This window comes from Salvia hispanica, chromosome 3 (genome assembly GCF_023119035.1).
Source record: "Salvia hispanica cultivar TCC Black 2014 chromosome 3, UniMelb_Shisp_WGS_1.0, whole genome shotgun sequence".
In the NCBI taxonomy this organism is placed as follows: Eukaryota; Viridiplantae; Streptophyta; class Magnoliopsida; order Lamiales; family Lamiaceae; genus Salvia; species Salvia hispanica.
The window spans coordinates 11967679-11995651 of NC_062967.1; the positions used below are offsets into that span (position 1 = coordinate 11967679).

The following is a 27973-nucleotide window of genomic DNA, read 5'->3' on the forward strand; positions in this document are numbered from 1 at the left end:
TTGAATTTTGGAAGGGGTACTAATACTGTATGCTTTTACCCTATTCCTTAATTCCTTTACCTGTGATTTCCCCCAAAAATTCGATTCTAGGGTTTAATAGTTTCGCAAAACAATGTCGAAACGAAAATTCGGATTCGAGGGCTTCGGAATCAATCGCCAAGCTACCTACAACTTCGAGCGCTCACAGCAGCCTCAGCGCTTGTACGTTCCTCCTTCCTCCCGCGGCGGCGACGAAGACGACGACATCGACAATATTGAGTATGCCGACGATCGTGAAGCTGCGAACGACGTGGTTTCGGACAGTAACAACGGCGCAGCGGCCGAAGACGACGAAGTTGATCCTCTCGATGCGTTTATGGAAGGGCTGCAGGAAGAGATTAAGGCTGCTCCGCCGCCCAAGGCCAAGGATAAGCTGGATAAGTACAAGGATGACGTCGAAGACGATCCAATGGAGAGTTTTGTGATGGCGAAGAAGGATTTGGGGCTACAGTTGGCCGCGGATGCGCTGCACGCTGGTTACAATTCAGACGAGGAGGTTTATGCGGCGGCTAAGGCGGTGGATGCAGGGATGCTTGAGTATGATTCTGATGATAATCCTGTTATTCTCGACAAGAAGAAGATTGAGCCGATTCCTCCGCTTGATCATAGCTCAGTTGATTACGAGGCGTTTAATAAGGATTTCTACGAGGAGAAGCCTTCTATATCAGGTATTTAAATTTTACCTGGAGTTTTTTTCACTCTTAAGCCCAGTGTTTTGTTGTAGTTTCAAGTTTTGCTTTAACAGACTTCGAGTTTCTATGATTTTTACACATAGATACATAGTAGTTAGTGACGGTAGTTTTATTGGCAAGAAGTGAAGTTTGCTTTTCAAGCTTTTCACTGGACAGGAGACAACATCAGTAAATTTTTGGTATGCCTAGCAATTTATAGTCATGAAGAAATTTGGGATTTTGTTCGCTTGAGAATCATCTGTATGCTACCAACTTTGGCAAATTAACAACAAGGTAGTTAAGTTGTAGATGGAATCATGGATGTTATAGCAAAAATGACTGCCTGCTATTTTCTTTTTCTTGGAAAAAAAACTATAGAATAAAACATTAGTGAATCTGGTCATAAGTTTCAGATGTAAATTTTGTTGCGATGTAGTTTTAGCTGACATTCATTCTAGAGAAATTAGTAGTGAAATTTTAAATAGGAGTATTACACCAAGTATTAGTTACTGAACAAGATACTTGGAAACTAGTAGTGAAATTTTAAATAGGAGTATTTCACCAACATTTTATCCAGAGACAGTTGGTTGCTGGATATTTTTTTATGTGACACGAGTCATTACACTATCTGATATTTGCATCTGTGAACTGCAAGTATCAAAGGGGTCGTTTATATTCTGGGCTGGCCTGCAGTTGATGCTGATATATATTGGCAATACCTCACAATACAACCCGTTGGGTTTCTCCAATAAATGCACATGAATAACTATTTTCGGTTAATAATTTGGCCTGATGGTGTAGTGGAAGCCCAGTGGCTTTGAGATTATCAAATATACATGAAAAAACATGTACTCTTCTGTTTAAATATTTATTAAAAAACATTTGGTTGATTATTTTGTCAGGTATGAGTGAGCAGGATGTGGCGGAATACAGGAAGACCTTGGCTATCCGTGTTTCTGGTTTCGATGTACCACGACCTGTTAAGACTTTTGAAGATTGTGGATTCTCTGTGGAACTAATGAAAGCCATAGCAAAACAAGCATATGAAAAACCTACACCAATACAGTGCCAAGCTTTGCCTATTGTACTTTCTGGAAGAGACATAATTGGAATAGCAAAAACGGGCTCAGGAAAGACTGCTTCATTCGTGCTTCCTATGATTGTCCATACTATGGATCAACCTGAGCTAGCTAACGAAGAAGGCCCCATTGGAGTGATATGCGCACCTACTAGGGAATTGGCTCATCAAATATATTTGGAAGCTAAGAAGTTTTCCAAATCTTGTGGTATCCGTGTGGCTGCAGTTTATGGTGGGATGTCGAAGCTTGATCAATTCAAGGAACTGAAGGCAGGGTGTGAGATAGTTGTAGCTACTCCAGGTAGATTGATAGACATGATTAAAATGAAGGCGTTGACCATGCTGAGGGCAACCTACTTAGTACTTGATGAAGCTGATCGAATGTTTGATCTTGGTTTTGAGCCTCAAATAAGGTCAATAGTCGGTCAAATAAGGCCAGACCGTCAAACATTACTCTTTTCAGCAACTATGCCTCGAAAAGTTGAAAAGCTTGCTAGGGAGATTCTATCTGATCCTGTAAGAGTAACTGTAGGAGAGGTGGGTATGGCCAATGAGGATATTACCCAAATTGTCCATGTGATGCCATCAGATGCAGAAAAGTTGCCCTGGCTTCTCGAGAAGCTTCCTGTAATGATAGATGAAGGTGATGTTCTGGTCTTTGCCTCAAAGAAGGCAGCAGTTGATGAAGTAGAAGCACAACTGCTTCAGAGAGGTCTTAAGGTAGCAGCACTTCATGGTGATAAGGATCAGTCTTCTCGTATGGAGATATTACAAAAATTCAAGTCTGGAATATACCATGTACTTGTTGCAACTGATGTTGCTGCTCGAGGTCTTGATATCAAATCCATTAAATCTGTCGTCAACTTTGACATAGCTAAAGACATGGACATGCATGTACATCGCATTGGAAGGACAGGTCGTGCAGGGGATAAAGATGGAACTGCATACACCCTGATAACGCAAAAGGAGGCAAGATTTGCTGGTGAATTAGTTAACAGTTTGATTGCTGCTGGTCAAAATGTATCCCCGGAGCTCATGGATCTTGCTATGAAGGTAATTAACGGGTTTAATTTTTGTCTTATCGTGTAATATGGAGGAAAATACTCATGTTTTATGTTTTCCAGAACTGCTTGAATACTCATGTTTGCTTACATTTGAAACCTAGAATAGAAAGGAGGCATCACTTGTCTCCACAATTATGTTCAGTACTGTTGGACTTTTTACACTCTTGTCTGTGTTCAACTGTATTATGATTTACCTTTTAATTGATATTATCTGTGTGCGTTATAGGATGGGCGGTTCAGATCAAAACGCGATGCACGAAAAGGAGGTATGGAATTCTATTTATGCAAAATGCTCATGATTTTTATAATATGTTGTTCCAACAGTTTCTTTGGTAGTTTGGATTTTGGGAATAAAATGATGTTTTCTCTTGAGTGTCCATATAGGAATCCATTTCTGTCATTGAAGTTCCTGTCGTATTGCGTCTCATATCATACATATATCATTAATTTAAAGCATAAAACAATGCAGGTGGTAAAAGAGCTAAAGGAAGGGTAGGTGGAGGTGGCGGTGGCAGAGGAGTTCGTGGTGTGGACTTCGGTTTGGGCATCGGGTATAATACCGAATCAAAGGCTGAATTAACCCCTGCACCTAGTCGTTCTGCGACAGTTAACTCACTGAGGACAGGGGCAATGGCACAATTTAGAAGCAGTTTCGTACCTGCATCATCAACTTCCCAGGATCAATTCAGTACAGGTTCACGACCCAATAATCGGCCTGTTTTACGCGGCTTTGTATCTGGTGGGACTATTGGGGGTGATATTCCTCCCGTAAAAGTACAGAGTGTGACACCTACAACATCTGCGTCAAACAATACCCCAAACTCGGGAGAAATCGGAAAGCAGACACATTCTGAAAGGTGACACACTAACGCTGAATCTGAAATGTAGTTTTATATCCATTTATAAATTAAACCCTTGCTAATTTTGCCTTCATTTGTTCCCAAATTGACTTGCTTTCTGTTCTGTGCTGCTATCAGAGACAACAAAGCAAGAGAAAGACGAAGGCCCTCTGGCTGGGATCGTTAGTGCATGATTTTGTTGCAAGAAGTTTGTATTTCTTGTAAGTGCGTTCCTCGATCGATACAATGTATTAGCAAAGTTCCTTATACGTAATTATCAGTGAGCGCTGTGTGTATCATCATCATTCCAACTTTATGTGGTTCAAAAGCTAACATTTTCCAAAGAAACTTATGTGGGAGGTTTTTGCCGGCAATTTGATGAATTTCATTTGATATTGGAAAAATATATGTTGAATTGTATACATGTGTTTCAGTTTGCATCATATGCACTATGAGCATGTCTGTGGCTACTAAGCCTTCGGACACTTTGAAACAACGGTGGCACTGGCACTGGCACTGTTAAGCTCCATCCGTCGAATAGCTTTAGGGCATGTTTGAAGGCATGGCTCTTTGAGTGCAGTATCATCTTCCGGTGGAGGAGGGTTAATCCCAAATTTGAACTGTCACGACAATTATCCCAATTTATCAGTACTTTGAATAAGTTCTTCATTTCCAAATTCAAATATATATGGAGAAAAGAGGCATGTTGATTGAAAGGGCAAGTTACCTGACAGCTATAGTCGCTGAAGCTGGGCTCCATCACTAAAGGAACTCCCATACAATCCTTGAAGAAGGTCTACAATAATTACAACAAAATCAAGTTAAGAAAATACCAAATCAAAATTCATATCTTTTCATCCAAACTGATGATGGATCGATTGAGCAGTGAGGGTTATGAAGCAGAAGCAGCCGTTACTAACCTGTGTAGGGAGTTTACAAGTATTAATACACACACCTACGCACTTGCTCTCCTCTAAATACTTGCATTTCTCGACGAAGACCTGCAAAATCGTACCAGCCATAATAGAGTCAGTAACACCTTAAATGAGAAACAAAAACAGTATTACCCACCCCACTAGGCCATGAAGATCCATCTGGCATCTCGACAGAGTTGACAGTACACGTTCCCATGAGCCATTGACACGAAATCGCGGTCACTCTTGCTTACAGAAACACAACAGAAGAAAAGCAACTATTCACCTACTCAACTAATATTGCTGCACTAAATTTGGAAGATAGATGTAGCTCCAGTTTGTGAATTCAGAAACACTTACCAACCATCACAGAGGCGACTTTTCCCCCAGCAATTGGCGAAACAAGCTTTTTGTAGAGCTCTAACAGCCATGAAGGGAACAACGCTCTTAATATCCGCACCTACAATAAAAATTCACAGCATCATGTTTCTCTCATAGACTAGGAACTGCACTTGGAAACTAATTATGCATAAGCATAATCTTGCTTCACTCCTACTCAATGTTATTCCATGAAACAGAAATGAGTATGATGTATGTAGAATAGGAACATGTTGGTATAGGAACTAATCTCGTGCTACTAAACTCAGAAACATAACTGCAACTCTCTAGCTTAAGTGTTGAGTTTAACTTCCCTAAATAGAACAATTCAAGTCAGACAGCGACACACGGATTCCCAAGGTAGCAAACTTCATTCTACTACAACAACAACGATATACACAACAAGAAAACATAGACGAATTTACAATATTCATATCATATCTGCATCCATGATATGAAACTGCAAGTACAAGAAATTTCTTATTTTGGTGATGAAAAATGGAAAAAGAAGTTGATACCGCAGCATCTGTGGCTTCAGAGTTGGATCGCCCAACCATTATCCGATGAGCAACATCAATCAATCCATCATATCCAGGTTTCTCAGAGTCCCAACCAATCTCCTGCCAATCAATAATACTAGTACAGCTTTAGCTTCATTAATAATACTGAATTGAGAATCAATCATTCAACCTTGATGAAAAACAAAACGGTTACTCACTAAACAATCAGAAACTCTAGTCTAATTCACAATCACCTTAAGTTTTACTATATACAACTCCGTGTTATACGTTTACTCCTACATTTTTTATTTAGGAGTAAATAGTAAGTAACGAACAAATCTCAAAACTCCTAAAAGTTGATGACAGAGTTAAAAAATCAGCAGAAAATTCTTCAATCATTACTTAGTTAACCCAAAAGAAAAAGGAATTGTGGAGATAGCATAGCGGCGTATTTTTAACCTGAGCCATTTTAGTGCGAAAAACGTTCAAAAAGACATCATCAATCACGCCAGGCGAATACTCTTTCCTTGAAGTCTTCAACTCAACTGCTTCTACCTGCGTCGAAGATGAAATCGGGAGAAAAATTAGATTCCCCAAAATTCAGTGCAAAAAAACTGAGGAGCTGATGCATACAGAATTGGATCGAGTGGAGAAGCGAGAAATTAGAATAGCGTGGGTGGCTTTAGGAGAGTGGAAAGAAGGGAGTGAGATGAGTGGGCGCGGGTGGCCGAGAAACGCCATCGCCGAATCAGAATGGGGAAATATGCCTCCATAATTTCAACAATTTATATTTTGAACATAAAATTGAATTGTTATGGACTAATAAGACAAGAAAACAATCAAAACATTACTATTATTATCTTCTTTATTTTCTCAGATCGGTTGTGCTATAAATGCACAAGTAAGCGCCACTTATTATTCTCTTTTAAAAAATTATAAACAGTTGAACCATTAATGATACTCCCACCGTCCCACTTAAAATGACCACATTCTTGAATGACACGAAATTTTACAAAGTGTGTTAGGTCGAATAAAGTAGAGAGGAAAAAAGTAGTTGAATATTTTAATAAGGAGAAAGGAAATGAAAAGTTATTTCCAAAATTGAAAAGTGGTCATCTTGATTGGGACAAATAAAAAAGGAAAGGTGGTCATATTTTTGTTGTCATAATTAATTATTATAATAATTTATACTCTGTTTAAAAAAATAATCTTATTTATGAATTATACGAATAAGAAATTGATAAAATAGAAAAAAAAGGAAGAAAAAGTGGGTGCTGTAAAGAATTTAAAAAGGTGCTATTAAAGAAGTGGAGAAAAAGTAAGTAAATTGTGAGAGATAGGAAAAAATTCTTGTAACACCCCCTACCCGGCGTCTGCAGGCCGAATAGGTAATGTCACCCTCAAGTATGGCAATTAAAATTTTTATTTTCTAAACCATTCAAATCCAAATATTTAAATTTATTTAACATTTACGGTTACAGCAGAAGTAACTTAGTATAAAATATTAGTACTAACATGCTACAGCTAACCATTCGAAAGATCTATTACTAATAGAGCTCAGTGACCCGCCAAGGATGCAGCGTTGAGACAGACATGAAGAAACATCAACTGGTACTCTTCAATGCCGACTAACCTGTAGCATACTCAACACTTTAGCCAAAAAATTTCTCATCAAGCAAAAAAATATACAACTTAAAATTCTTATTATTATTTTATGTACCAATTATTCCCACATCTATCATATTATTATCATCTTATTAAATTCTAACATAAATTAGGCAGCATTCTCCATTACCAACACATGCCCAGAAACCAACAATGAGTAAAATCAATCCAAGAACATATCAACAGTCATCATCTCTATCTCATGGAGTTTACCAGATTTATAATCATATATCACTTCGTAAACCAACATAAGATAGAATACAAAGTATAATGCATATCACCAATTATTATTTACACACTAACACGTATATAGATCACCAACATTTTCACATAATCAAACACATATAGCCCCTTTAAGTGCTTAGTGACAGACTAGGGTACGCGGACCAGATCAGAAGCAGAAACAGAATCATATGCAGACGCGGATTTTTGTCCTTGAGAGGACTCCGCACAGACCACCCATTTAGGGTGCAGACAGATACCAGATAAATCAGAGATAGAGATCAGAGACACAGACGATCCTCGCTTCGGTTATCCAGAAGACGAGGGATAGCAGATAATGCAGCGCTGCCGTCCTATGGCATGCCAATTGTACCCACAGAATATACTCAAACACGGGGCGTATAAGTATAACATTTTCATCTCAGTACATGTTATCAATATTTTCTAAAATAACACATCAGCAACTTTAATCATACCAGATCACCTCAAATGAGCAGATTAAATTCCAACACTCTCATCATACCATCACATACCCAAATTTCACATAATTCACATCATAAATAACATATACAGATCACAGATTGTGTCACTGATTAGCACAGAATATTATGTATGAAATAGTGTAAACTAATTTCAGGAATTAATTTCTCTTAGAGAATATGCTACCTTATAACTCAATGTAATCGACCAAGTAGGGACATAACATAAACTTATATTCTGCCCTTTTATTTTTTTTTCATAACCAAAACATTCAACAATTCATCACAATCTCATAGTTTGCTTCTTGAATTTCTTATTCCATAACTAATCATAATTCATCGAGTTAACAAGTCACATATAATCTCATAAGGACATTTAATTATTACATAAAAGCACATAAGAGAATTAGGCTTTTTAAGTGTCGAGCATGCTACCTGGATGACGTTTATGTCCAAACCTTTCCATTCGACATTTCTTCTTTCGCCGATCCTTTTTCCTTTCCTTTGCTATGATTTGGGTGTAGCTACCTCATAGCATGATAACACACATTAGTTTATAAGGAAAGGATACTACTATAAACTAAATCCTTTCCTTTATCCTCATTTGATATCCTAAATGTAAAGTAATTTCATGATTCATCATTTAACTTCTAATATATGACCTGCACTGGACTGATTTCTCATTAACGTGCTGTATTCATTCAAAAGGCTCCAGAGGTGTAAAACAATATTTTCAAATACCCCAGGAAGTCTAGATTACAAAGCAACAAGATTCAGTTGAAAATTCCTAATGGTTCGAGAGATATTCTCCTTTCACCCCAGACTACCAAAATCGAACAGTTTCTGGCAACATTTACCCAACAATTTATACATATAGTAAATGAACTCTTAAATTTTCCATAAAAATCAGGCAACCTCTAGACCCATTCGAGTTATTTTTAAAATTGGTAAATCAATGTTTTGACAGTTCGAAACGTGCTAAAGAATTCGGAACATGAGACTGAAAACCAGAGGACTTAATCCACTTCAAACTAATGAAGAGAAACATGTTATATCACATTCCCAAACCATTTCCAACAAACTGATACTAAAATCCCAACATCCCTGACCTAGGGTTTTGTCCTCTATGGCATTTCACAAATAAATGCTCAATCTATTCCAAGCAAAGCTTAAACTATAATCAAATACGGCTAAATGTTACGTATTCAACGTTAGTTCAAAGAATCAAATCAATCAATTGTCCTAAGTCATGAGGTCTGAAAATTAAACATCTCAAACTAATTGAAATACCAAAATATATGCTTCAAAATTGGGATAGAAAGGTAGATCTACCTCCAAAATAATCCAATCATGCAATTGCTTCATCAATTCATCAATAAAGATGGAATTTTGTGAAGAAAGTGGTTATGGAGGGAGGAAGAGGGGTTGTCGACATTTTGGTAGAGAAGAAAAAATGAGGAAGAAATATGATATCTCATGTTTTTAAGTTAGTCTCCCAATATTAATATTTTTCATGGCTAAAAAAAATGAGACACTTGGCAACATTCAAATACACCCTTTTGTAAAGACTCATCTCTAGACTGCTCTCTAATATTTAAGATCAAATTTGCAGCCATTTCATTCCAAGTTGATGGGTAAAAATCGGCACTTTTCAAATAAAGAGAAAGAATTGATTTAATTCATGTGAAAAGACCAAAATGGCCTTCTATCGAATTTTCTACACGAACATTGTATAAATCCTAATTTGTTTCTCAATCTTATTCAAATTATACTTATAATACTTAATTATAATGCTACAAAACCCCTCATTCATTATTTTAATTAATTTGGCAATTTTCGTCGTCGAAACAATCACCGAAAACCTGATATACAAGTTGTACACTTCTTAATATATTCGTTCTAATCTCTCCATTTCCAACCTTATATTATTTTTTTAACACTAAATTTTCACTTAAACACTTCTAATCATACACTTTTAATATTTTAATTTATTTCCTTCCCGATTTCGAATTAATATGCGGAAACATCTTACAAATAATTTATACTAGTTTCTAATATCATTTCCACTCTTTCTAATTCATGTACTATTTCAAAATCTTCACTCTCATAACATTTTAATCATATTATTAGTTCCCACTATTTTCAAAATCGAATTATTCGACAAGAGTCCTGATTCTCCGGTTTCCTAATTGGAAAATCAATTTCCGACTAAGGTCATTTTTATTTTTTTTCGGGGTGTTACAATTTTTGGATAAAATATAAGAGGGAGAAAAGTGAAAAAAAATATTTAAAGAGAAACTTTCTAATTTTAGAAATTAGGCTTCATGTGGACATCTCAAAAATGGCAAAATGATTTTTTTTAAGAGAGTATAAGATTTAAGTTGCGAGATTAGTTTAATTTGAAGGGCAACTATGACTATTATCACGTGATTATTTAGGATTAAATTGTGAGTTTCGAACTCATAAACCAAATCATGAGATATAATATGAACAACTCCATATTATTCATTTGTTATATAAGTTTTTTTTTTCTTCTAGATTTCCCCGAATAATCTTAAATTCTTAATAGTTAAAAGCCATAAAATGAGCTTAATCAAACTCTTTGGGTCCTATAATAACAAAAAATGAACTTTGAAAATTATACCAATTTTAATAATATAAAATTAATAAAATATGCTAGTGGAAGTGAGATTTATCTTAATAGGTCAATGTGGGTGAAAAAATTTCTAAAAAAAATTAGACTATTTTTATTGAACGAAGTAAATAGCGAAGTAAAACTGTAAGACTATTGTTGGGGAACAAAAAATAGTATTTTCCTTTTAAAAATTCTTATTTGTGAAATTGAAACGCAATATACAGTTGAGCACAAAACTGAACTGGAGCAGAGACGAACTAAATATTCCACTAGTATTTGTTAAGTATAGTACTAGTATCTTGCAAACGTTAGACCATCTCCAAGGGTACACTAAAACTTAAAATTAGATAGATATTTAGCTCCAATATTACTAAAAAACCAATCTTATTTTTGGTTTTTGAAAAAAAAAATACCTATATTTAGGTTTACACTAAACCAAAACCTAAAAGTTTGTCAAATTTTGTGAGTAAAAAAAAGCATAAAATAGAGAATATTCTTTTAAGTTTGAGTTTAGTGTAAATGATTGGAATAAAAACAATATTTAATGTGAGATTTATACTAAAATGAGTTTAAATTTAGTTGAATGGTCGGAAATGCTCTTAATAAAATATTTGATTTTTATTTTATTTTAACTTCAAAAGTATTTCGATAATACTCAGGTCGTCCTATCAAAATAGTGTACAGTGAATCTTTCAAAATTTAGTACTGTGCTACACATTTTTTTTTCATTTTCCAACATAGTTTTTGTGCAATGAGGATCGCCTACGGCTTTTGTCCAAAAAAAATGTGTAGCACAGTACTAAATTTGCTGGTTGAACTTCATTTCCATATTTGTAATTGTATTTCAATTTTGTATTCGTAATGTTTCGATAAAATAATTTGTAGAATTCCTGTTGCGTTTCGGTGTTTTTGGAGATGATGATAGAGATTTTAGAATCATTGAGTTTTAGACTATAACCATGTCACCTAAATAGATGCTTACATTGAGAATCTATACTAATAAGTGTAATGTTCATCTAGATGCTTAATGTCTTAAATTTGAAAGTAAAATGATACTCCTGTCCTCTTAAGCTTTGTGTGGTGTCTTGTGTTCGAGCTTTTTCACGAGCCAATGTGTTGTATTCGAATCTCACTAAAGAGTAGTAAATGATGGTCAGTTCTGACTTGGTTGTCCTTATGCAATGCTATTTCTTGGTTTGGCTTGATTTTAGTATGAAGAATTAAGCTGATTGTTTAACAAGAAGACGTGGTTATCTTGACTGCGTTCATCTTCAGCATCATCCACCCCTGAAAAACTGAACAATGTTTTGATTTCTGTCCAGTAAATATGTGTGATCGTAGAGTCTTCTCTTTTCAGAAAAGTACTTTGACGACCTGCCTCCTTCTCCAAGGGTGGAATGCACTTATGGATCACTTCTAAATTGCTATTGTACCGAGAAGATGGATGATAAAGCATTAGATCTCTTCAGTAAAATGGTTGAACAAAACATGATAGAATCACCCGTCTCTTTTAACCATCTCATGATGATGCATATACGTTTAAAACAGCCTGAGAAAGCAATACATATTAAGCCCAACACGTTTACGTGCAACTTGCTGATGAGCAGCTATTCGTATTTGAATGATTTTGAGGGAGTGGAAAGAGTTTTGAAGGAGATGGCAGCGGAGAACAGTAAGCTCGTTAACTGGACGACATACAGTCACTTGGCGAACATCTACGTCCAAGCTGGAGATCATGAAAAGGCTAGGATGGCTCTCAAAGTTCTCAAGGAGATGGGTAGCCATGAACTTGATGCGTACAATTTCATCATAACCATATATGCTCGAATGGGTGATCTTGAAAATGTCCATCGTGGTTGGAAGTCAATGAAGTCGGCCCATAAAGTGATCTGGAACATGAGCTATCTGGTCATGATCCGGACTCTTGATAAACTCAATGACATCGGCGGGTTGAAGGAATGCTTTGAGGAGTGGGACAAAGTTTTCTCCAGCTATGATGCTAGGTTTCCCTGTACAGTCCTCGGTGCGTATCTGAGGCACGACATGCGTGAAGAAGCTGAGTCAGTTCTACGGGGCATGCTCGAAAAATGAGAAGATAAATTCTTCAATGCCGCCGAAACAGTGGTGAATCTCGACCTAAAAAGGCATGGCGCGAAGCAGGCTATAAAGTTCATGGAAAAGGTCACGTCCGAAGCTGTGAACAACGGGTGGAAACCAAGGCGAGACACCATAGACAGATTCTTGGAGTGCTTCAAGTTAGAGAGCGATGTAAAGGGCGCTGAGGAATTTTACGAGTTGATGAAGAGGATGAACTGTGTCGACACCCATTTTTACGAGGCCTTGCTTCATATATATGCAGGCGCGGGCCAAAAATTACGCAACGTACGTGCAAGGATCGAGAGGGATGGAGTTGAAATAAGCACTGAGCTTGACGACTTGATTGCAAGCGTTTCTCTTTAATGATAACTGCTGCCAGATAAACCCCGTACCATCCATTCTCAATTTTGTGTAGGAAATTTTTGGTTATACGATTTTAATTCTGTAGAATTAAAGAATTATGCATTCATTAAGCAAAATAAAATTGGAGACTTGCGTTTTCATCTTTTTGCATGTAGAATATGAGACAATATAAGCTTAAATTAGTTGCCTAAATGAATGAGAAACAAGTAATATACCAATCCCCGATTCAAAGACACAAATGATGTACAAAACGCTTGTATACAAAGGAAAAAAGAATCAAAATTATAAAAAGTGAAGCTAAACAGAACAGGTTTATACAAATAGATCGAATGAATGTCGTGGGTGGGGAACGAGAGCTTCACGGGTTTAATGGGATAACGTGATGGGGCTACAAGAACAGAAAGTGACTCGGTCAGAAGATCCTTCTTTAATTCTCAGATGATTTTATCCTACGCTATAACAAAACACTCGACCTTCATCACTTATTCTGTTTTCAGGGTGACGTCTGTGATCCCTATGGGGGTTTTAGGACGATAATGCTCGTCTGTGTCTGCTTCTTCGATTTCCTGATCAAAACCATTAGAGTGAGACAGTTAAAAGTGAATGGCACCGTAGTTGTATAACAAAGCCTTTTGAAACAGAAGTAATTAGCTGGCACAAGAAACAAAAACTAGAGCAGAGTGAAGTTTTTATGGAGTAGTAGGCAAAAGATATTACCTGGACTACATCTTCACCCTTAATAACGCGTCCGAATACATTAATTTTCTCATTTAGATCAGGGATAGGTGCTGTTGTAATGAAAAGGTCGAATACCTCACCATCAGGTTTTGCCTTGGAAGTGCCCAGCATAAATGCTTCATGCTTAAGGCTACAAAAACACACAATATCAGTAGATGTGGCCTATGAGAGTAAGTCGACTTTGAGAGAGCGCGCCAGATCTTGCATAAGGCTGACCTTTTATCGAGTTGATTGTAATGCTTTCCCCTAGAAGTCCAATCTTCAGTGGTTCCGGGTCTATTGACATCACCTCCTTGAATTACAAAGTTCTTTATTACACGATTGAAGAGCATTCCTTTGAAGCGGCCATTTTGGCTGAAAATTACAACGGATAATGAAATCATGCACCACACTGAGATTTCAGAAAATGTTGTAGCAGATCGGAATAGATTAATCAGCAACTTGGGTAAATTGTGCTTACAAACATAAGAGCAAGTAAAATAACTTTAGCAGAGTATTAATAGCAATTTGTTTATCGAGTTATCAGCAGGGAACATACCACGCCTGAACAAATTCGTAAACAACTTCAGGAGAGCCTTCCTTGTAGAGTTCGACAGTAACCGAGCCTTTTGAGGTTTGTATTACCTGTTAACGCATGTGTAAGATATCGCAGGGAAGGCAAAGAATAGTTAAAAAATATCAGATTTAAAATTAGGGAGCTGAGAACAGCCAATGCCAGTAATGGAAAGGAACTCGACTAGATATTTTAATGCCAACCTCACTAAAACTATGCCGTTAATAGCAACTGTGTGCTTATATAATAAGTAACCGGTATCAGATAGAAACTTAAAAGAAAATTCCCAGCTATTGAACTGCGAGATGTATGCAAATAAATCTTCACAAAAATCTTACTGTGTCATGAAAATATCCAATGTAACGACTCTATCGTTTTCAGATGCTAGACCACTGAGCAGTTAATCCATTAATCAGAAAATGTATCAAGAAACTTACAGCATATTTGGGGATATCAGTTTTCTTTGAATCTCCAAATGAACTATCATGCTGCAAATATACACAAATACAATTTCAGAAGAAAATGGTAACATTATAAGACGAGCATAAGTGATGCATGTGACTTATGAGGGAAGTTTGTATCACATCAAGAAAAATAAACTTATGACCATATAATCAGCAGCACCGCAAGAACTTCAATCGTCAGAGTAAACTATTAGTGCAGAAATCGTTTTGCTTCAATTATACCTCTGTACTTGAGAACGTATCCTCTGTCGGATATGCTGACCTGATGAAGACAAGCAAAAGAGGTAAACATGATGTGTATGTGATTAATAAACCTTATCTTTTAGCAGAACGAATAAAATATATGGATCACAAAATCTTATAACTACTTCTCCGACACTTACTCCAGCATTCTCATAGTTCTTACTTCATGGAAATCAATTGGGGCAATTTTTGTCATGTGAAGGCCACACAAATGTGATAGTAGACTGAAGACAAAATGTCCTTAACAAAAAATCTGTTTCTGTAACACTACAAACACCAAAGGAATTCAACCTAGTTCACGAAAATAAACCACTCTCACAGCAACAAAGACCATCTTAATTCTTAGGTCAACTTAATCTCACAAAAAGCTATCTCATCCACTACATTCAATTCAGAAACACCAGTCATAAATATGTCATTAAATGGTAACTCAGCATTCAAAAATAAGCAACTACGACATAAGGATATAGTACATCAAAACATGAGTAGCTATGTAAAAACAACAAAAAGTAAAAGGAGAAGACAGAAATAAGACCTTTGAGCCCAGTGTCTGTATGAAGCAAAAAGAAAAAACGTCATGACAACAACCACCATGCCGTAAATTGCAATTGTGACAACACTGACTCCACTCGGGCCCTTCTTCTTCTTACTCTGTTGTAAGAGAGCTTGAGGTTTGATCCTCGCCATTATGATCGGGCACAAACTACAAATCTCAAGCTCTACAAAACAAAATCACGCATCAACAACTAAATTTCAGAAGCATCGGCAGCAGACAAACAAAACCTAAGAATTCAACACGAGCACACTTGAACGCCACATCGAGAATACCGAAATCAACATCCTACTTGAAACTCATGCGAAATCATTGGCAATATAAAAAAAATCAACACTCCGTATACTAACAGAGAGTTCGGAAAGTCTTAACATCCAACCTCACAACTTCTAACGATCATATAGGGCTTGTAAGGTTCAACCAGTTCAAATTTAAGAAAATGAACGCGAAATATCATTAACCGGTAACGAGATTAAGGATTTACAAAATTCGAAGGAGAAAAATACCTGATCCTGATCTACTCTAGGGCGAAGAAACGATGAACAAATTCCTTCAAATATCTCCGAACAAAATTATCGGCGAATTCCGCAGTCGAAGAAGGAAAATTGGCGACTGCCTTAAATTCTACTTCAAAATTTGTTCGTTGTTTTCGCCTTTTCACTGTAGAGAAATTTGTACTTCACATAAAATTAGAAAAATCGAAATTCTGAAATGAATTCATTCAGTATTTTATATCGAACGGGTGTGTTATACGACGCCGGATTATTCTTATGAGTAAAAATTCCACGTTTTTCACCTAATTCTCTTCTATCTTTTGATATGTTTAATAGTCGAGTTAAATTTAAAGAAAATTGACTCTATTGTGCAGTTGTACTTCTAGTTCTAGGTAACAAAAAATAGCAATATTACTAAAAATAATGACAAAATCATAATCTACTTTTAAATATTAGATCACATATATATAATACATTTCAAAATTAGCAATATTTCTAAAAATAATGAGAAAATAATGCTGTCGTTGTCTTCTTATATCAAATACTACTTCCGCCTAAACCTGCCCAAGATTTACCGAACCGGCGGTTAAAACTAAAACCATAACCGCTGGTTACGGTTCTGAACCGAAACCGTCGATTTTTGAACCGTGGTTCGATTTAGGTTCAAAATTTTTCAATCCGAAACCGTGCCGGAACCGCCGAAAACCGGGAAACCAAGCCGGAGGTTCAGAAACGTGAAAAACCGTAAAAAATACCAGAAAATTACCGGTTCGGAACCGAAACCGCGAAACACCTCCACCATTCGGTTCCGGTTCGGCAAATTCCAAAAGTGGAACCGGCGGTTCCGGAACCATGGGCACCTCTACTTCCATCCCGCATTAATGTCACATTTACTTTTCTGCACTCGTTTTGTTAAAAAAAACTAATAAATAATTAAAATCGAGAAATAGTAAAATAAGAGAGAGAATAAGTTAGAAAAGGATATTCTTTATCTTATTCTCTTTCTTACTATTTCTCCACTTTAATTATTTATTATTATTTATTTATTATTATTGAGAAAAGTATAGGATTACTATTGGTGCATTATGAAAAACACATTCTTCACAATCTTCTGCTACACTGATTTTTGTATAAAAAATCTCTCTCAAATGGTGTGTGTAAGTTGGAAGGTCTACATATGTATTACTACAAAGTACAAAATTTGCCATCCATGAATTTCGTTTAGGGGACAGACAAACAAACAAACAACAGCCTTAAAAAAAATAGAATGACTACCACTAGTAAATTGTACTATGATCTAACATGTGTGTGCATAAAAAAAATAAAAAGTACCCATGATTTGTCGCTTAACCTAAAGATTTTCCATTGGGATGAAGTTGGCTGTTCTGGTGGTTGTAGAAAGTCGATGCCCTACAATGATGGAGAGGCAGAGGGCCACGACAGAGAAGAAGAGAGAGAAGGGCGTGGCAAAGTCCCACGAGCTGCCTTGAGAAGCGCTGGTGAGCTCAGAACTGTCTGCTGATACGAAATCAAGAAGAATCCAATCACAGCTAACCGAGTAATGAGCAGACCCATGCCATGGTTTGCCTTCCTCCGGGTACCAGAATGCAGCCGATACCTTGCTTGATCTACCAATGGTGAACTGAGCATCCTGTTTAACCCATTTCAATGTTACAAGACAGCAAAAACTTGGTTACGAGCATTAAGTAGTTCAAGTAATACAATAAGCAAAATTATATGCTTGTTAAAATGTTGGCAAATTCCTCTTTTCTATTTCTGATTGGGATCATGGCATAGGCTGTAAGTTTATGATGTAACAATGTATCCAAATTGACATATCAAGGATAACATATGCTCGTTATGCTGAAGGGCTCAACAAATTGTGGGGAACAAGTCACCAAATATCCTCTTAGTTTCAGGCTGTACTTTCCTGATGCGGTATCAAGTATCCAAAAATGACATATCAAGGATAATATATGGTCGTTATGGTGAAGGGCTAGACAAATCGTAGGGAACAAATCATTAAATATCCTCTTAGTTTAAGTGTACCTGCTGAAGATGATCCTTAGTTCTCAGAGGTCTTGAAAATTCAAAATAGTATGTTCCTTTTTGGCCTACTGATGCATATGGGCTGTCCTCGTTTATAAAGCCTGCTTGAATAGAAGATTTGTAAGAAAACATCCCCCCTTATAAGAGTGAAAAAGCCTGTGATCACCATTAACAGGCTTCTCTAGCATAGACACATTAAGAAGAGCATCGCTCTATGGTAACCTTTGATTTGAACAACTCACCATGTGACAAAGAATAGTTCCCAATATATGGAATTATGAAAATGATAAGTCAAAAGGAGATGGGATGGAGTAGACATCATATATCATTGAAATTCAGATAGGCATTAATGAACTTTTTCATCAATTAATTAATTAAACTTGGCTTCTATCAGTGTTAAAACAAACACGGAAATATCTATTTATGCATGTGCGCATAGTTATAATTTGTCTACTTGCTGGAACAGCAAGCAATTAATGCAATTGCAGAAAATAGACTAACATACTGCATACAGAAACCCAAGTATAGAATAGAAACTTATCCAGTTAGATTACCCGAATGGTCGGTCAAGCTACTGTGCCACCATGATCCTTGCCAGTCATTCTGTGCTGAGGTGTCATTTTCTAAGATGAACAGAATAGAGCACACACATAATCAGAAAAGATAATAAATTGAACGTATATTAGATTACTTTATCAGGGGGGTTGCCATAATAGTTTCAACATTTACTGATGATGCCTCAAGCCACCCTGTTCTGAGAAAGCAATTGAATTTGCAGATTTGTTTCTTATTATTTATTAATTGGAAAAAATACTAAAAACAACCATTCCATAGAGAAAGGTAAATTGCTACTACCTAAGAACTATCTTCTACACCCGACCTACATGGGAAACAACAAGAGCTAATGGAAAATCGGAGTTCAGGCGAAATATTTTATGAAGAATGTACATTCTTTTGTTAACTCAAGGGATCTCTTATCTAAGTTTGTTATCCTAGAGATGGTGTTATTAACTATATTCATCTTTCATACATTATTCCCTTGATAATGCAACAAGCAAAATTGCATGCCTTATTTGGAGAACATCTGAAACAAACCACATTTGAAGGTGATGTGCATCAGTGGACACAGTTCGAATATTAATGAGTTGCAATCTGGATTCTGGGTGCAATTAATAAATGCAAAGTTGCAAAATCCATAGATTTAAAAAGGAAAGTACAAATACCTGAAGGGCCAAGGCCATCAAGATATCTACAATGCGGGTTCCAGCCATAAAGATCGATCAAATGACCGAACCTGTTAGTTGAGACCAAAACAGAAACACAAATATTAAGAGTACAGTAATCCAACAGATCATATGTGATTATCGATATACATTTGAATAGCATAAAAATACATTACCTGTCACCTCCATATCCTTGTTTGTTGTCGACTGGATTTCCGCCATATAGTCTTCCAGGAATAGCAGTTCCAAGTGAGAAGTGCATAATATCAACTTCATGCCCTCGGCAAGTCTTGTTCGTACAAGTAGTTGGTTCTTCCTCACAGCCACCCATCTTACAGTAGACATAGTTGTCAGTACAAAGACGTTATTGGGCCAAATAAGAACCAAACATGTTGAAAAATCACAGTTGACTTACTCTATGGTAGGTTGCATTTTCACCAATTTGAAACATTAGAGCAACGGATGCACATCTAGTATCGTCACTGCAGGAGACAAGATGGAGTTGAAATCAGCTCCTACCATAAAATGAACGAGCATAAGGTCTCAAGGAAAATAGTTTAGATTCTTAAGCAAAATTATATACTCCGTACTACCTTAAAACAAACATAACAATTCCTACAAAGATTATTCACCCTTTCATGAAAATGGAGATCACAAACTGTGATGGCGGTTACAGAGTAAGGCTATCTATCGCGATCAAGGCTATCGCTCTAATCTACAAGAGGCTCGGTCTAAACACAATTCATTGGCATTTCACAACTTAAAAGGCATCGTTACCGAAACAGGAGTACTATACAGAAATAATAATTAAAGATAAATTAACGAAACCTTTGAACTGCATTTGCAAACTCATGCCACAAACACAAGTAACTTCATCTAAAAGAGTAGTACTAAATCAAATCAAGCAACAGAAAAACAAAATCCAAGCAAAAGTGAACTATTGCTCCACTCAACTCAAAAACCTAAAAATTGATACACAGAAAATTCTACTAAAATTCTAAAATCGTACCCTTGAGTGTAGGCATAATTCCCATCAATTTGCAACATAAAATACGCTTCGTTCCCGTCATGCACTGCCTAAGAAGGAACCAAACCTCACAAATCAATTCATCCAACACACAAAAAGGGGAAAAAATCCATCAATAGCTTAAGTTGAGAGACCTTGAGAGTCAATCTGCCAGCATTGTATTCCTTGTCAGCATCGGGGTCGAGAGCGGGCAATAGTGCGAAATCCGACCCGGAAACGCCTCTCCAATCGTCCACCTTCCCGTCGACGGTGATGACGCCCGGCCGGAATTGGGACCGGATTCGGATCCCAGCGTCCGAGTCGCAGTGCCACGGCCCGGATTCGTGGTGCGAGCTGATCCGTGCCGGGAATAACAAAACAGCCGCGATGAGAAGAAGCCAGAGAGGCTGGGCTCGAAGAAGCATCGCCGCGTTGGACGAAGAAAGTTCAAATTGCGTTTACTATCACTGTGCCTGAGATTTGATTCAGCGACAGCAAGGCAGTTTCGTTAGTTTATTACCTAAGGCCGTGTTTGATTGAACATTCCACCACTTTTATTTTCCACTGTTATTCGTATTCCTGTTTCGACCAAATTTTATTTGACTAGTGATATAGGCAACCTCTATTTAAACAGTAATTAGAGATTACAATTTAAACCACTAAACTAAAAAATAAGGTAAGATTGAATTTTATAAATTTTGTAATTTGTAGTATTTGAAAACATAAAGTCCACTAAAGTATTATAACAATGTTTCAGTTCAATATGAAGGTGCTTTAATTCGTGACACTGATCAAACCAAACATTAATATAGTAATGAGTTTATGATTTTAAATTTTAAAACACAAAGTTCACTATAAAAGTGGTTTGGTTCACTACGGAAGCATTTTAGTTCATAATACAAATTTGTAAATATGGAATAAACCAAAACATCATTGTGTGTTCACCTTCCATGAAATACCATGATTTGGGTTTAATTCATGGGTTTATCAGTTGTTCAGTTTTCCAGAGTTAAAACATGAAGGCCCAAGATAACATGCCAAGCCCGCATTGTTCATTAATATTTACCAAGAATTGTATCTTACGCTGGGTGTGGTTTTTAAATCTGGTGTCAAATATTGTCCGAGATTTGGAGAGGTTTTTGACACAATCATCCCCCACAAATTCATTTCCCCCACAAAATATGGAAAAGATGGAGGGGTGATTTGGTCCATTCAATTGAAATGGACATATCACGTTGACTAAGACCAACCCAAAATAGGGAAACTAAACTTCTACATTTAACTCTTCTCGGTGGGCCACCCCTCTCCAAATCTCATTCAGTTATATAACAATAAGTTTAGAAAACTTATTAAGTATAGGGTGTGTTCACTTTTATGCATCAAAACTCATCCTTTTGTTTCTTTATCTAATAGTAGTTGAAATTTGCTCTCTAATTATGCATTAAGATGTAGTTATGTATTGGCACTACTATTCTAACTTTTTAGCAATTTGATTTTTCGCCTCAATTATTCGCAAATCAGTTGATATCGCAAAATTCCATTTTTTTTTTACATGAACCAAATTTAGAAAACAAACTGTTAGTTAATGTCGATCAATCTGGAGTACTTATTATAAAATGGCGACTCATTTTTTTTTTCCAACCATATGACTGCAATGACTTACTACCTCTGTCCCTGAAAATTTGATACAGTTTACTATTTTGGTCCGTCCCTGAAAATTTGATACACTTCACTTTTACCATTTTTAGTAGTGGACCCCATATTCCATTAACTCATTCCTACTCACATTTTATTATAAAACTAATACTTTAAAAGTAGGACCCACATCCCACCAACTTTTTCAACTCACTTTTCATTACATTTCTTAAAACCCATGTCGGATCAAAGTGTAGCAAATTTTGAGGGACGGAGGTAGTATTACTTTTATTTTTAATGATTACCACCAAAAAATGATCCGTAAATTGTCAAATCTTAAAGTGATGTAGGGTTGCATTGAATGAACCCCATTATTATTATAAAGAACGCCTCATTTATATCCGAATTGGGTAATGGAGTATATAGACAAAATGCGCAAGCAATGGACTTAATTGCAGACATAAAACTCAACGACCTTGCTCATTAACATAGAGTGAAAAAGTGAGATCATTATTTTCATGATAATTAGGTCTACTTTCGTCAACATCACGTGGTAATGTTTGTTGACTAGTGGTGGACTCACCATCTCCGTCGGCCATGTATTTCTGTTGCAATTGGAGCGCCATTTCTAGATTCCTCAAGACATCTCCCATGGTGGGTCGATCGCCGCCGTGATCGGCCAAACATCTCGTCGCCACGTCAGTGAATTTCGCTACGGAATCTAGAGAGATCCTCCTTTTCAACTCCGGATCTATTATCTCTTCCAACTTCCCAAGCCTCGCATTCTGCGGGGCCCAACTGGCCAGCCCTATCTGCTCTTGCGGCAGGTTTGGGCACAAAGCAGGCCTCGCGCACAACACCTCGAATAACACCACTCCAAACGAGTACACGTCGGACTTCTCGCTCAGCCGTTGTCTGCTGAAGTACTCAGGGTCCAAATACCCGAAGCTGCCTTTCACGGTCGTGCTGACGTGGCCTTTGCTCATCGTGGGACCGGTCTTTGAGAGGCCGAAATCGGACACCTTGGCCTCCCATTTCTCGTCGAGGAGGATGTTGGTGCTCTTGACGTCTCGGTGGATGATGGTGTACTTTGACCCCGTGTGGAGGTAGTGAAGCCCACGGGCCGACCCGATGCATATTTTGAGCCTCTCGCTCCATGATAGGGTGGTTTTGTTGACGTTGTACAGATGCTCTCTCAACGTCCCGCGCCCCATGTAATCATAAACTAGGATCATTTCATTGTTGTCCTCGCAGAATCCGATCAATGAGACTAGATGTTTGTGTCTTAGCCTCGACAACATCTCGATTTCTATTTGGAACTCGTTCACTCCTTGCCCTGAAGATGGGTTCGACCTCTTGATTGCCACGTTTGTTTTGCCATCAATCACGCCTCTGTATACCTTCCCGAAACCACCAACTCCAATAATGTTAGACTCATCAAAGTTATTGGTAGCATTTATGATCTCAACTAGGCTAAAGTAGCGACAGTTGCTCGCGGCGTCCGTTGATATCACCACCACACTAGATGATTTGGTGTTATTAGTATTATTCAAATTCCGAGAAATTGGCAACCAACTAGTCCTCGAATCCCCATTGCTCCATGTCCTCTTCTTCCTTCGGCAGAGGACGCACATCACGGCCACTGCGACACCAACTGCAGCTGCCCCACCAGCGCCACAAGCTATGATGATTGTGGAATCATTATCTTCAAAAGCCTTATGCTCCATCTTATGCCCTTTCCTCATTAAATCGGAAATCGACGGATTAGGAGCGGCAAGATTAGTTTCAAAGTTGTCACTCATCTTGAAAATCTCCAATCCATTTAAAAGAACATCCATGAACTGAGGCATTGTCCCATTAGTCGGAGCCACTGAAATCCATAACCGGTAACCGTCGTCAGTCACGTTTTCCGTAACGACGACAAAATCTTTCGTAATCGGAGTAGCGACGGCATCAGTCAAGCCAAATAGGTCCACCTCACGAGCCGCAGTCATATTGTTTATGAACAAATTGAAAACTCTTTGATTAACTTTTACCATTTTCCGAATCGCACCAATGTAACCTAACAAGGTACAAAAAACCAGGATCGATCTCGAAATTCCACGTCAGATTTGACACCTTGTTCACGTCTACGTAGGCTCCCATAGATCTATAACTCCGGTACACATCTAACGGCGCCGTGTAAGGCGGCAACTTCTTGTAACTGACGTTGGTGTTGGCCGTCATGGCCACACCCTGCCCGGCGCCATAGATATAGACGCTATCGTCGTACCACATTCGCATCAGGCCACCAGAATCACTCAACGGCGGGATGAACTGACCGCCGACGTTAAGCCTGTACATCGTCTCCATGCTTGAATTAACGACAGGAATCGTCGAGAACGTTTGGGCATCGACGTAGGAGCCGACCAGAAGTGGCTCCGCGTTGAAGATCTCCGGCGCCGGAATAACCTCGACGCCGTTGATGAAAGCAAAGGAGTTTTCGGCCGGTTGGAAAGTGACGTTGAGAAACGGAGATTTAGATGGCGCCAAGTAGTATTCCTTCACCAAATATGATTGAGACAGAGCTTGCGCCGTTATATGCGCGCTGAAATTGTTGAGCAGCAACACCGATCCAGCCACCACGCCGAAGTAGGACTTTGAAACGTCGACGCTTGGATACGACGAAGGGTAGAAATGGAGGCGGAGGAGCGTGCGGGATCTCGGATTTTGGAGGGAAAATTGGTGTGTGGACCTTGAATGAAAAATCCGGGCTGACATGTAGGGCACGATGGACGGGAGAGAAGGGTCTTGTACCTCAGATTTAGCGGACGCGGATTTATCCATGCCTGCGACTATGTACTCGGTGTCGGGCTCCCATTTCCGCCCGTCAGCATCCGTGCCCCCACTATTGAGCTCGCATGTCAAGAGGCGGATGTATGGAATGAATATATGAATGAAAAGAATAATATTATGAGAAGGTTGAATGTCATTTCATGGGTAAAAGTAATAGAAAAATGAATAATGAAAGAAACAAAATTGGCATGAAAGCTTTCTCTTTGTAAAGCCTAGGTTGAATGTCATTTCATCGGTAAAAGGGATAGAAAAATGAATGATGAAAGAAAGAAAATTGGCATGTAGGAATTCAATGAAGCTTTCTCTTTGTAAAGCCCCAAGAATTTCTTATGCTACTTCTTTCTTCAATCTTCTATTTTTAATTTTACTTGGGTCTCCGTGAAGAAAAACCAAGGTGTGCATGACACCCAAGATTTTTTAAACAAAAATCTATAAAGAAGATGACGAGTGAAAACTTAAAGTGTAAACTAGTAGTATTATTTTTAGTAAATCTTCTGATTTTGAAATTTTCTCAATTTTATTCTAGGCTCCTTTTTAGATGCGAGCGACAAGACCGGTAGACCAATGGAATAAGAATGAAAATCGCATAAATTAAGCTTTGACGAGGGTGTGATTAGTAAATATAGTAGTACTTGTTATTAGTAAATATAGTACTTGTTCTTCACATCAGTGAATTTTATATGAATTCATGAATTATTTTTATGCAAATTTGCACCTAATTATTAATATAACGTATTTACTCCCTTTGTTTATTAAAAATAGAGCACATTTACCATTTTTGGCCGTGTACAAAAAATAGAGCACATTCATTTATGGAAAGTTTTTAACAAATAATAACTTTACACATCATTCCACTAACACTACTTCTCACTTACTTTTTCTCTTTCTCTCTTACTTTTTTCCCTTCTCTCTTACTTTACCACTTCTACATTAAAACCCGTGCGGCCGTGCCATAAACCAATTGCCTTTTTTTTTTGGACGGATGGAGTATTTCAAAATTACTAACATATCTAATTGTTCAAATATACTTATTAAGAAAATCATATTTATATCTACATAAATTTCCACTGATATATAGTCTACCTAAAATATTTCTATTTTGATGAAATTTGAATTTATTTTTCTATTAAAATTATAAGTATTCGATTGTTTATGAAATGCACTCGATTTTATAAGGTACAAGGTGATGCAGCTAAGGGATCACAAATTACAGTATCCATTGGTTCAAACGTTTAGTTACTAGAAGTCGAGCGAAGAAGTTCAAGCATAAATTAAATAGATTAGTTCAAAAAATATTTACACTCAAGAATTATCGGCACAACAAAGATGAATGATTAAGCAGTCTAAGATGTATTAATTTAATTATTACATGCAAATGAACCAATGATTAAAGTTTAGTGGACTGATATCAGTAGAGAAACGTGCCCAAGATAATCATGAGTCTCACTTTTCAAATTGCAACACTTGAGACTATCAATTTCGTTTTAGTATTTATTTATTTCCTATTTATTAGAATAAATAGATGGAAAAATATTAATTATCTTTCCTTCTATCATATATTCATAGGTTTTCTTTCAAGTTTATTGCATTTTAGAGCATCTACAATGGCTAGCCTTTAGGCCAGCCACAGGCTAGCCTCTCTCTCTCTCCCTACCACGCCATTAGCACTAAAAATTCATGTGTCACATCATCATTTTAATCAAATAGGCTAGTCTAAGGATAGCCACAAGCTAGCCACTATAAAAATAATTAAAAAACAACTACAATTACGGAATTAAATTTACAAGACATATACGGGAAAATTCATTAATTTCATTTTTAAAAAAAGTACATTCATTAAAAAAAAAATTATATAATAAAGAAAAAAACTATCGTCGTGCAGTCTTCCGTGCCCACAACTCTTTAATTAAATCCTTTTGGGGTTGAATATGAGCATCAACTTGGCGCATGTCGGCATGTGCCTGGAGACGGCCGGCTTCATCGTGAGGTACACCCCTTCCGTACGTTGGGGGTGGCCACGCCGTGGCTTGGACCAGTGCATCGGCATCGTCATTGGCCCAATTAGTCGGTCGTACGCCTTCGTCTTCGACGATCATGTTGTGCATGATAATGCGGGCGTACATTATATCGGCAATGCATTTGACATCCCACAAACGCGTTGGACCCTTAATTGCCGTCCATCGAGGCTGGAGCACACCAAATGCGCGCTCCACGTCCTTGTGCGCCGACTCACTGCCGTTCCGCAAAGTAGGCCTTCCTGTCATCATTTGCGTGCACGATCGTCTTCACAAAGACGGGCCACCTAGGGTATATCCCATCCGCCAAGTAGTAGCCCATATCATGCCGGTTGCCGTTGGCCACAAATGAGACGGCCGGACCGATGCCCTGACACTTCTCGTTGAAGAGGGGCGACGAGTTGAGGACGTTGAGGTCGTTGTTCGACCCGGCTACCCCAAAATACGCATGCCGGATCCACAGCCGGTAATCAGCTACGACCTCGAGGATCATCGTGAGATTCTTTCCCTTGTAGCCGGTCGTGTAGGCCCCCTTCCAGGCAGTCGGACAGTTCTTCCACTCCCAATGCATACAATCTATGTTGCCTAACATCCCGGGGAACCCATGCTGCTCCCCGTGCATCTGCATCAGATCCTGACAATCTTGGGGGGTAGGGCTTCGAAGGTACTGATCACGGAAAATTGTAATCACGCTCTGACAGAAAAACTTCATACATTCCAGAGCAGTCGTTTCACCGATGTGGAGGTACTCATCCCACATGTCTGCAGCGCCTCCGTAGGCCAACTGCCTGATTGCCGCCGTGCACTTTTGAATAGGGGTGTGGCCGGGTCTGCCAGCCGCATCGTGCCTGAAGCGGAAGCACGTATATCGATGCTCCAAAGCGTCAAAGATACGCATAAACAACTCCTGCGCATTCTAAAACGCCACACGAACATGTTTCGAGTATTGGGACTGGGTCGGAAATACCCGAAACCCGTGGATTAAATTTTCAGGCCTACTTTTCACAATTTTGTGACATTACTTATCAACAGTTCCTCTACGTGACATCATTCATCCGCAATTATAAGATTTCCGTCGTTGTCGAAGTCAATCCATCGTAAAACGTCAAATTAAGCACGAGGATCATATCCCAAGACTAGGCGCTCGTGAAGGTCACGAACACATTGAGCGAGTGCTATTCCACCATCAACTCTCCCCCAATCTCGTGCCATATTCGAAAC

The 27973-nt window shown here is 37.9% G+C and overlaps 4 protein-coding genes, 1 long non-coding RNA gene and 2 pseudogenes across 7 annotated transcripts; 2 read left to right on the top strand and 5 right to left on the bottom strand.

Moving 5' to 3' along the window:
* Window positions 1-48: 48 nt before the first annotated feature.
* Window positions 49-3990, top strand: LOC125213359 (DEAD-box ATP-dependent RNA helicase 24). The gene is made up of 5 exons (XM_048113859.1): window positions 49-707; window positions 1613-2841; window positions 3079-3118; window positions 3322-3709; window positions 3830-3990. Exons 1-5 carry the CDS (start codon window positions 113-115, stop codon window positions 3876-3878), a joined length of 2301 nt encoding a protein of 766 aa, XP_047969816.1. The 5' UTR covers window positions 49-112; the 3' UTR covers window positions 3879-3990.
* A 75-nt stretch (window positions 3991-4065) lies between these two features.
* On the bottom strand, window positions 4066-6274 carry LOC125213360 (beta-carotene isomerase D27, chloroplastic). Its single transcript, XM_048113860.1, has 8 exons — window positions 6117-6274; window positions 5943-6038; window positions 5502-5603; window positions 4966-5065; window positions 4763-4854; window positions 4612-4692; window positions 4419-4487; window positions 4066-4311 (listed from the first exon to the last, which is right to left on the bottom strand). Exons 1-8 carry the CDS (start codon window positions 6222-6224, stop codon window positions 4162-4164), a joined length of 798 nt encoding a protein of 265 aa, XP_047969817.1. The 5' UTR covers window positions 6225-6274; the 3' UTR covers window positions 4066-4161.
* A 646-nt stretch (window positions 6275-6920) lies between these two features.
* Window positions 6921-9332, bottom strand: LOC125212281. The gene is made up of 3 exons (XR_007174637.1): window positions 9182-9332; window positions 8285-8373; window positions 6921-7116 (listed from the first exon to the last, which is right to left on the bottom strand). It is a non-coding gene; the product is annotated as an uncharacterized LOC125212281 (long non-coding RNA).
* Window positions 9333-11630: 2298 nt separating this feature from the next.
* On the top strand, window positions 11631-12944 carry LOC125209285 (annotated as a pseudogene).
* A 259-nt stretch (window positions 12945-13203) lies between these two features.
* On the bottom strand, window positions 13204-16196 carry LOC125210828 (peptidyl-prolyl cis-trans isomerase CYP21-4-like). 3 transcript variants are annotated; one of them, XM_048110429.1, is made up of 9 exons: window positions 16002-16194; window positions 15478-15661; window positions 14922-14961; window positions 14673-14723; window positions 14221-14306; window positions 13899-14036; window positions 13662-13812; window positions 13418-13510; window positions 13204-13332 (listed from the first exon to the last, which is right to left on the bottom strand). In XM_048110429.1, exons 2-8 carry the CDS (start codon window positions 15627-15629, stop codon window positions 13427-13429), a joined length of 702 nt encoding a protein of 233 aa, XP_047966386.1. In that variant the 5' UTR covers window positions 15630-15661; window positions 16002-16194; the 3' UTR covers window positions 13204-13332; window positions 13418-13426. The 3 variants fall into 3 exon arrangements, with proteins under 3 accessions (XP_047966386.1, XP_047966387.1, XP_047966385.1); XM_048110430.1 differs by having other exon boundaries at window positions 13204-13510; window positions 13758-13812; window positions 16002-16196; XM_048110428.1 differs by having other exon boundaries at window positions 13204-13510.
* A 951-nt stretch (window positions 16197-17147) lies between these two features.
* LOC125210856 lies at window positions 17148-20804 on the bottom strand. Its single transcript, XM_048110462.1, has 8 exons — window positions 20423-20804; window positions 20271-20338; window positions 19677-19743; window positions 19438-19592; window positions 19262-19332; window positions 18593-18661; window positions 18039-18139; window positions 17148-17640 (listed from the first exon to the last, which is right to left on the bottom strand). The coding sequence occupies exons 1-8, from the start codon at window positions 20690-20692 to the stop codon at window positions 17341-17343; spliced, it is 1101 nt and encodes a 366-aa protein (XP_047966419.1). The 5' UTR covers window positions 20693-20804; the 3' UTR covers window positions 17148-17340.
* A 1564-nt stretch (window positions 20805-22368) lies between these two features.
* LOC125209286 lies at window positions 22369-27964 on the bottom strand (annotated as a pseudogene).
* Between the last annotated feature and the right edge of the window lie 9 nt (window positions 27965-27973).

Bases quoted from the DNA above. Each gene is read 5' to 3' on its own strand.
- LOC125213359 (XM_048113859.1), top strand. From the start codon at position 113: ATGTCGAAACGAAAATTCGGATTCGAGGGCTTCGGAATCAATCGCCAA. The intron at 708-1,612 runs GTATTTAAATTT...TTATTTTGTCAG, and splicing joins GGAGAAGCCTTCTATATCAG to GTATGAGTGAGCAGGATGTG. The intron at 2,842-3,078 runs GTAATTAACGGG...TGTGCGTTATAG, and splicing joins TCATGGATCTTGCTATGAAG to GATGGGCGGTTCAGATCAAA.
- LOC125210828 (XM_048110429.1), bottom strand. From the start codon at position 15,629: ATGGCGAGGATCAAACCTCAAGCTCTCTTACAACAGAGTAAGAAGAAG. The intron at 14,307-14,672 runs GTAAGTTTCTTG...ATGCGTTAACAG, and splicing joins CTGATATCCCCAAATATGCT to GTAATACAAACCTCAAAAGG. The intron at 14,037-14,220 runs GTATGTTCCCTG...TGTAATTTTCAG, and splicing joins TACGAATTTGTTCAGGCGTG to CCAAAATGGCCGCTTCAAAG.
- LOC125210856 (XM_048110462.1), bottom strand. From the start codon at position 20,692: ATGCTTCTTCGAGCCCAGCCTCTCTGGCTTCTTCTCATCGCGGCTGTT. The intron at 18,140-18,592 runs GTAATCTAACTG...CTATTCAAGCAG, and splicing joins TAGCTTGACCGACCATTCGG to GCTTTATAAACGAGGACAGC. The intron at 17,641-18,038 runs GTACACTTAAAC...TGGGTTAAACAG, and splicing joins CTAAGGATCATCTTCAGCAG to GATGCTCAGTTCACCATTGG.
- LOC125213360 (XM_048113860.1), bottom strand. From the start codon at position 6,224: ATGGCGTTTCTCGGCCACCCGCGCCCACTCATCTCACTCCCTTCTTTC. The intron at 4,693-4,762 runs GTGGGTAATACT...ACGATTTTGCAG, and splicing joins GATCTTCATGGCCTAGTGGG to GTCTTCGTCGAGAAATGCAA. The intron at 4,312-4,418 runs GTAACTTGCCCT...TTGTCGTGACAG, and splicing joins TCAGCGACTATAGCTGTCAG to TTCAAATTTGGGATTAACCC.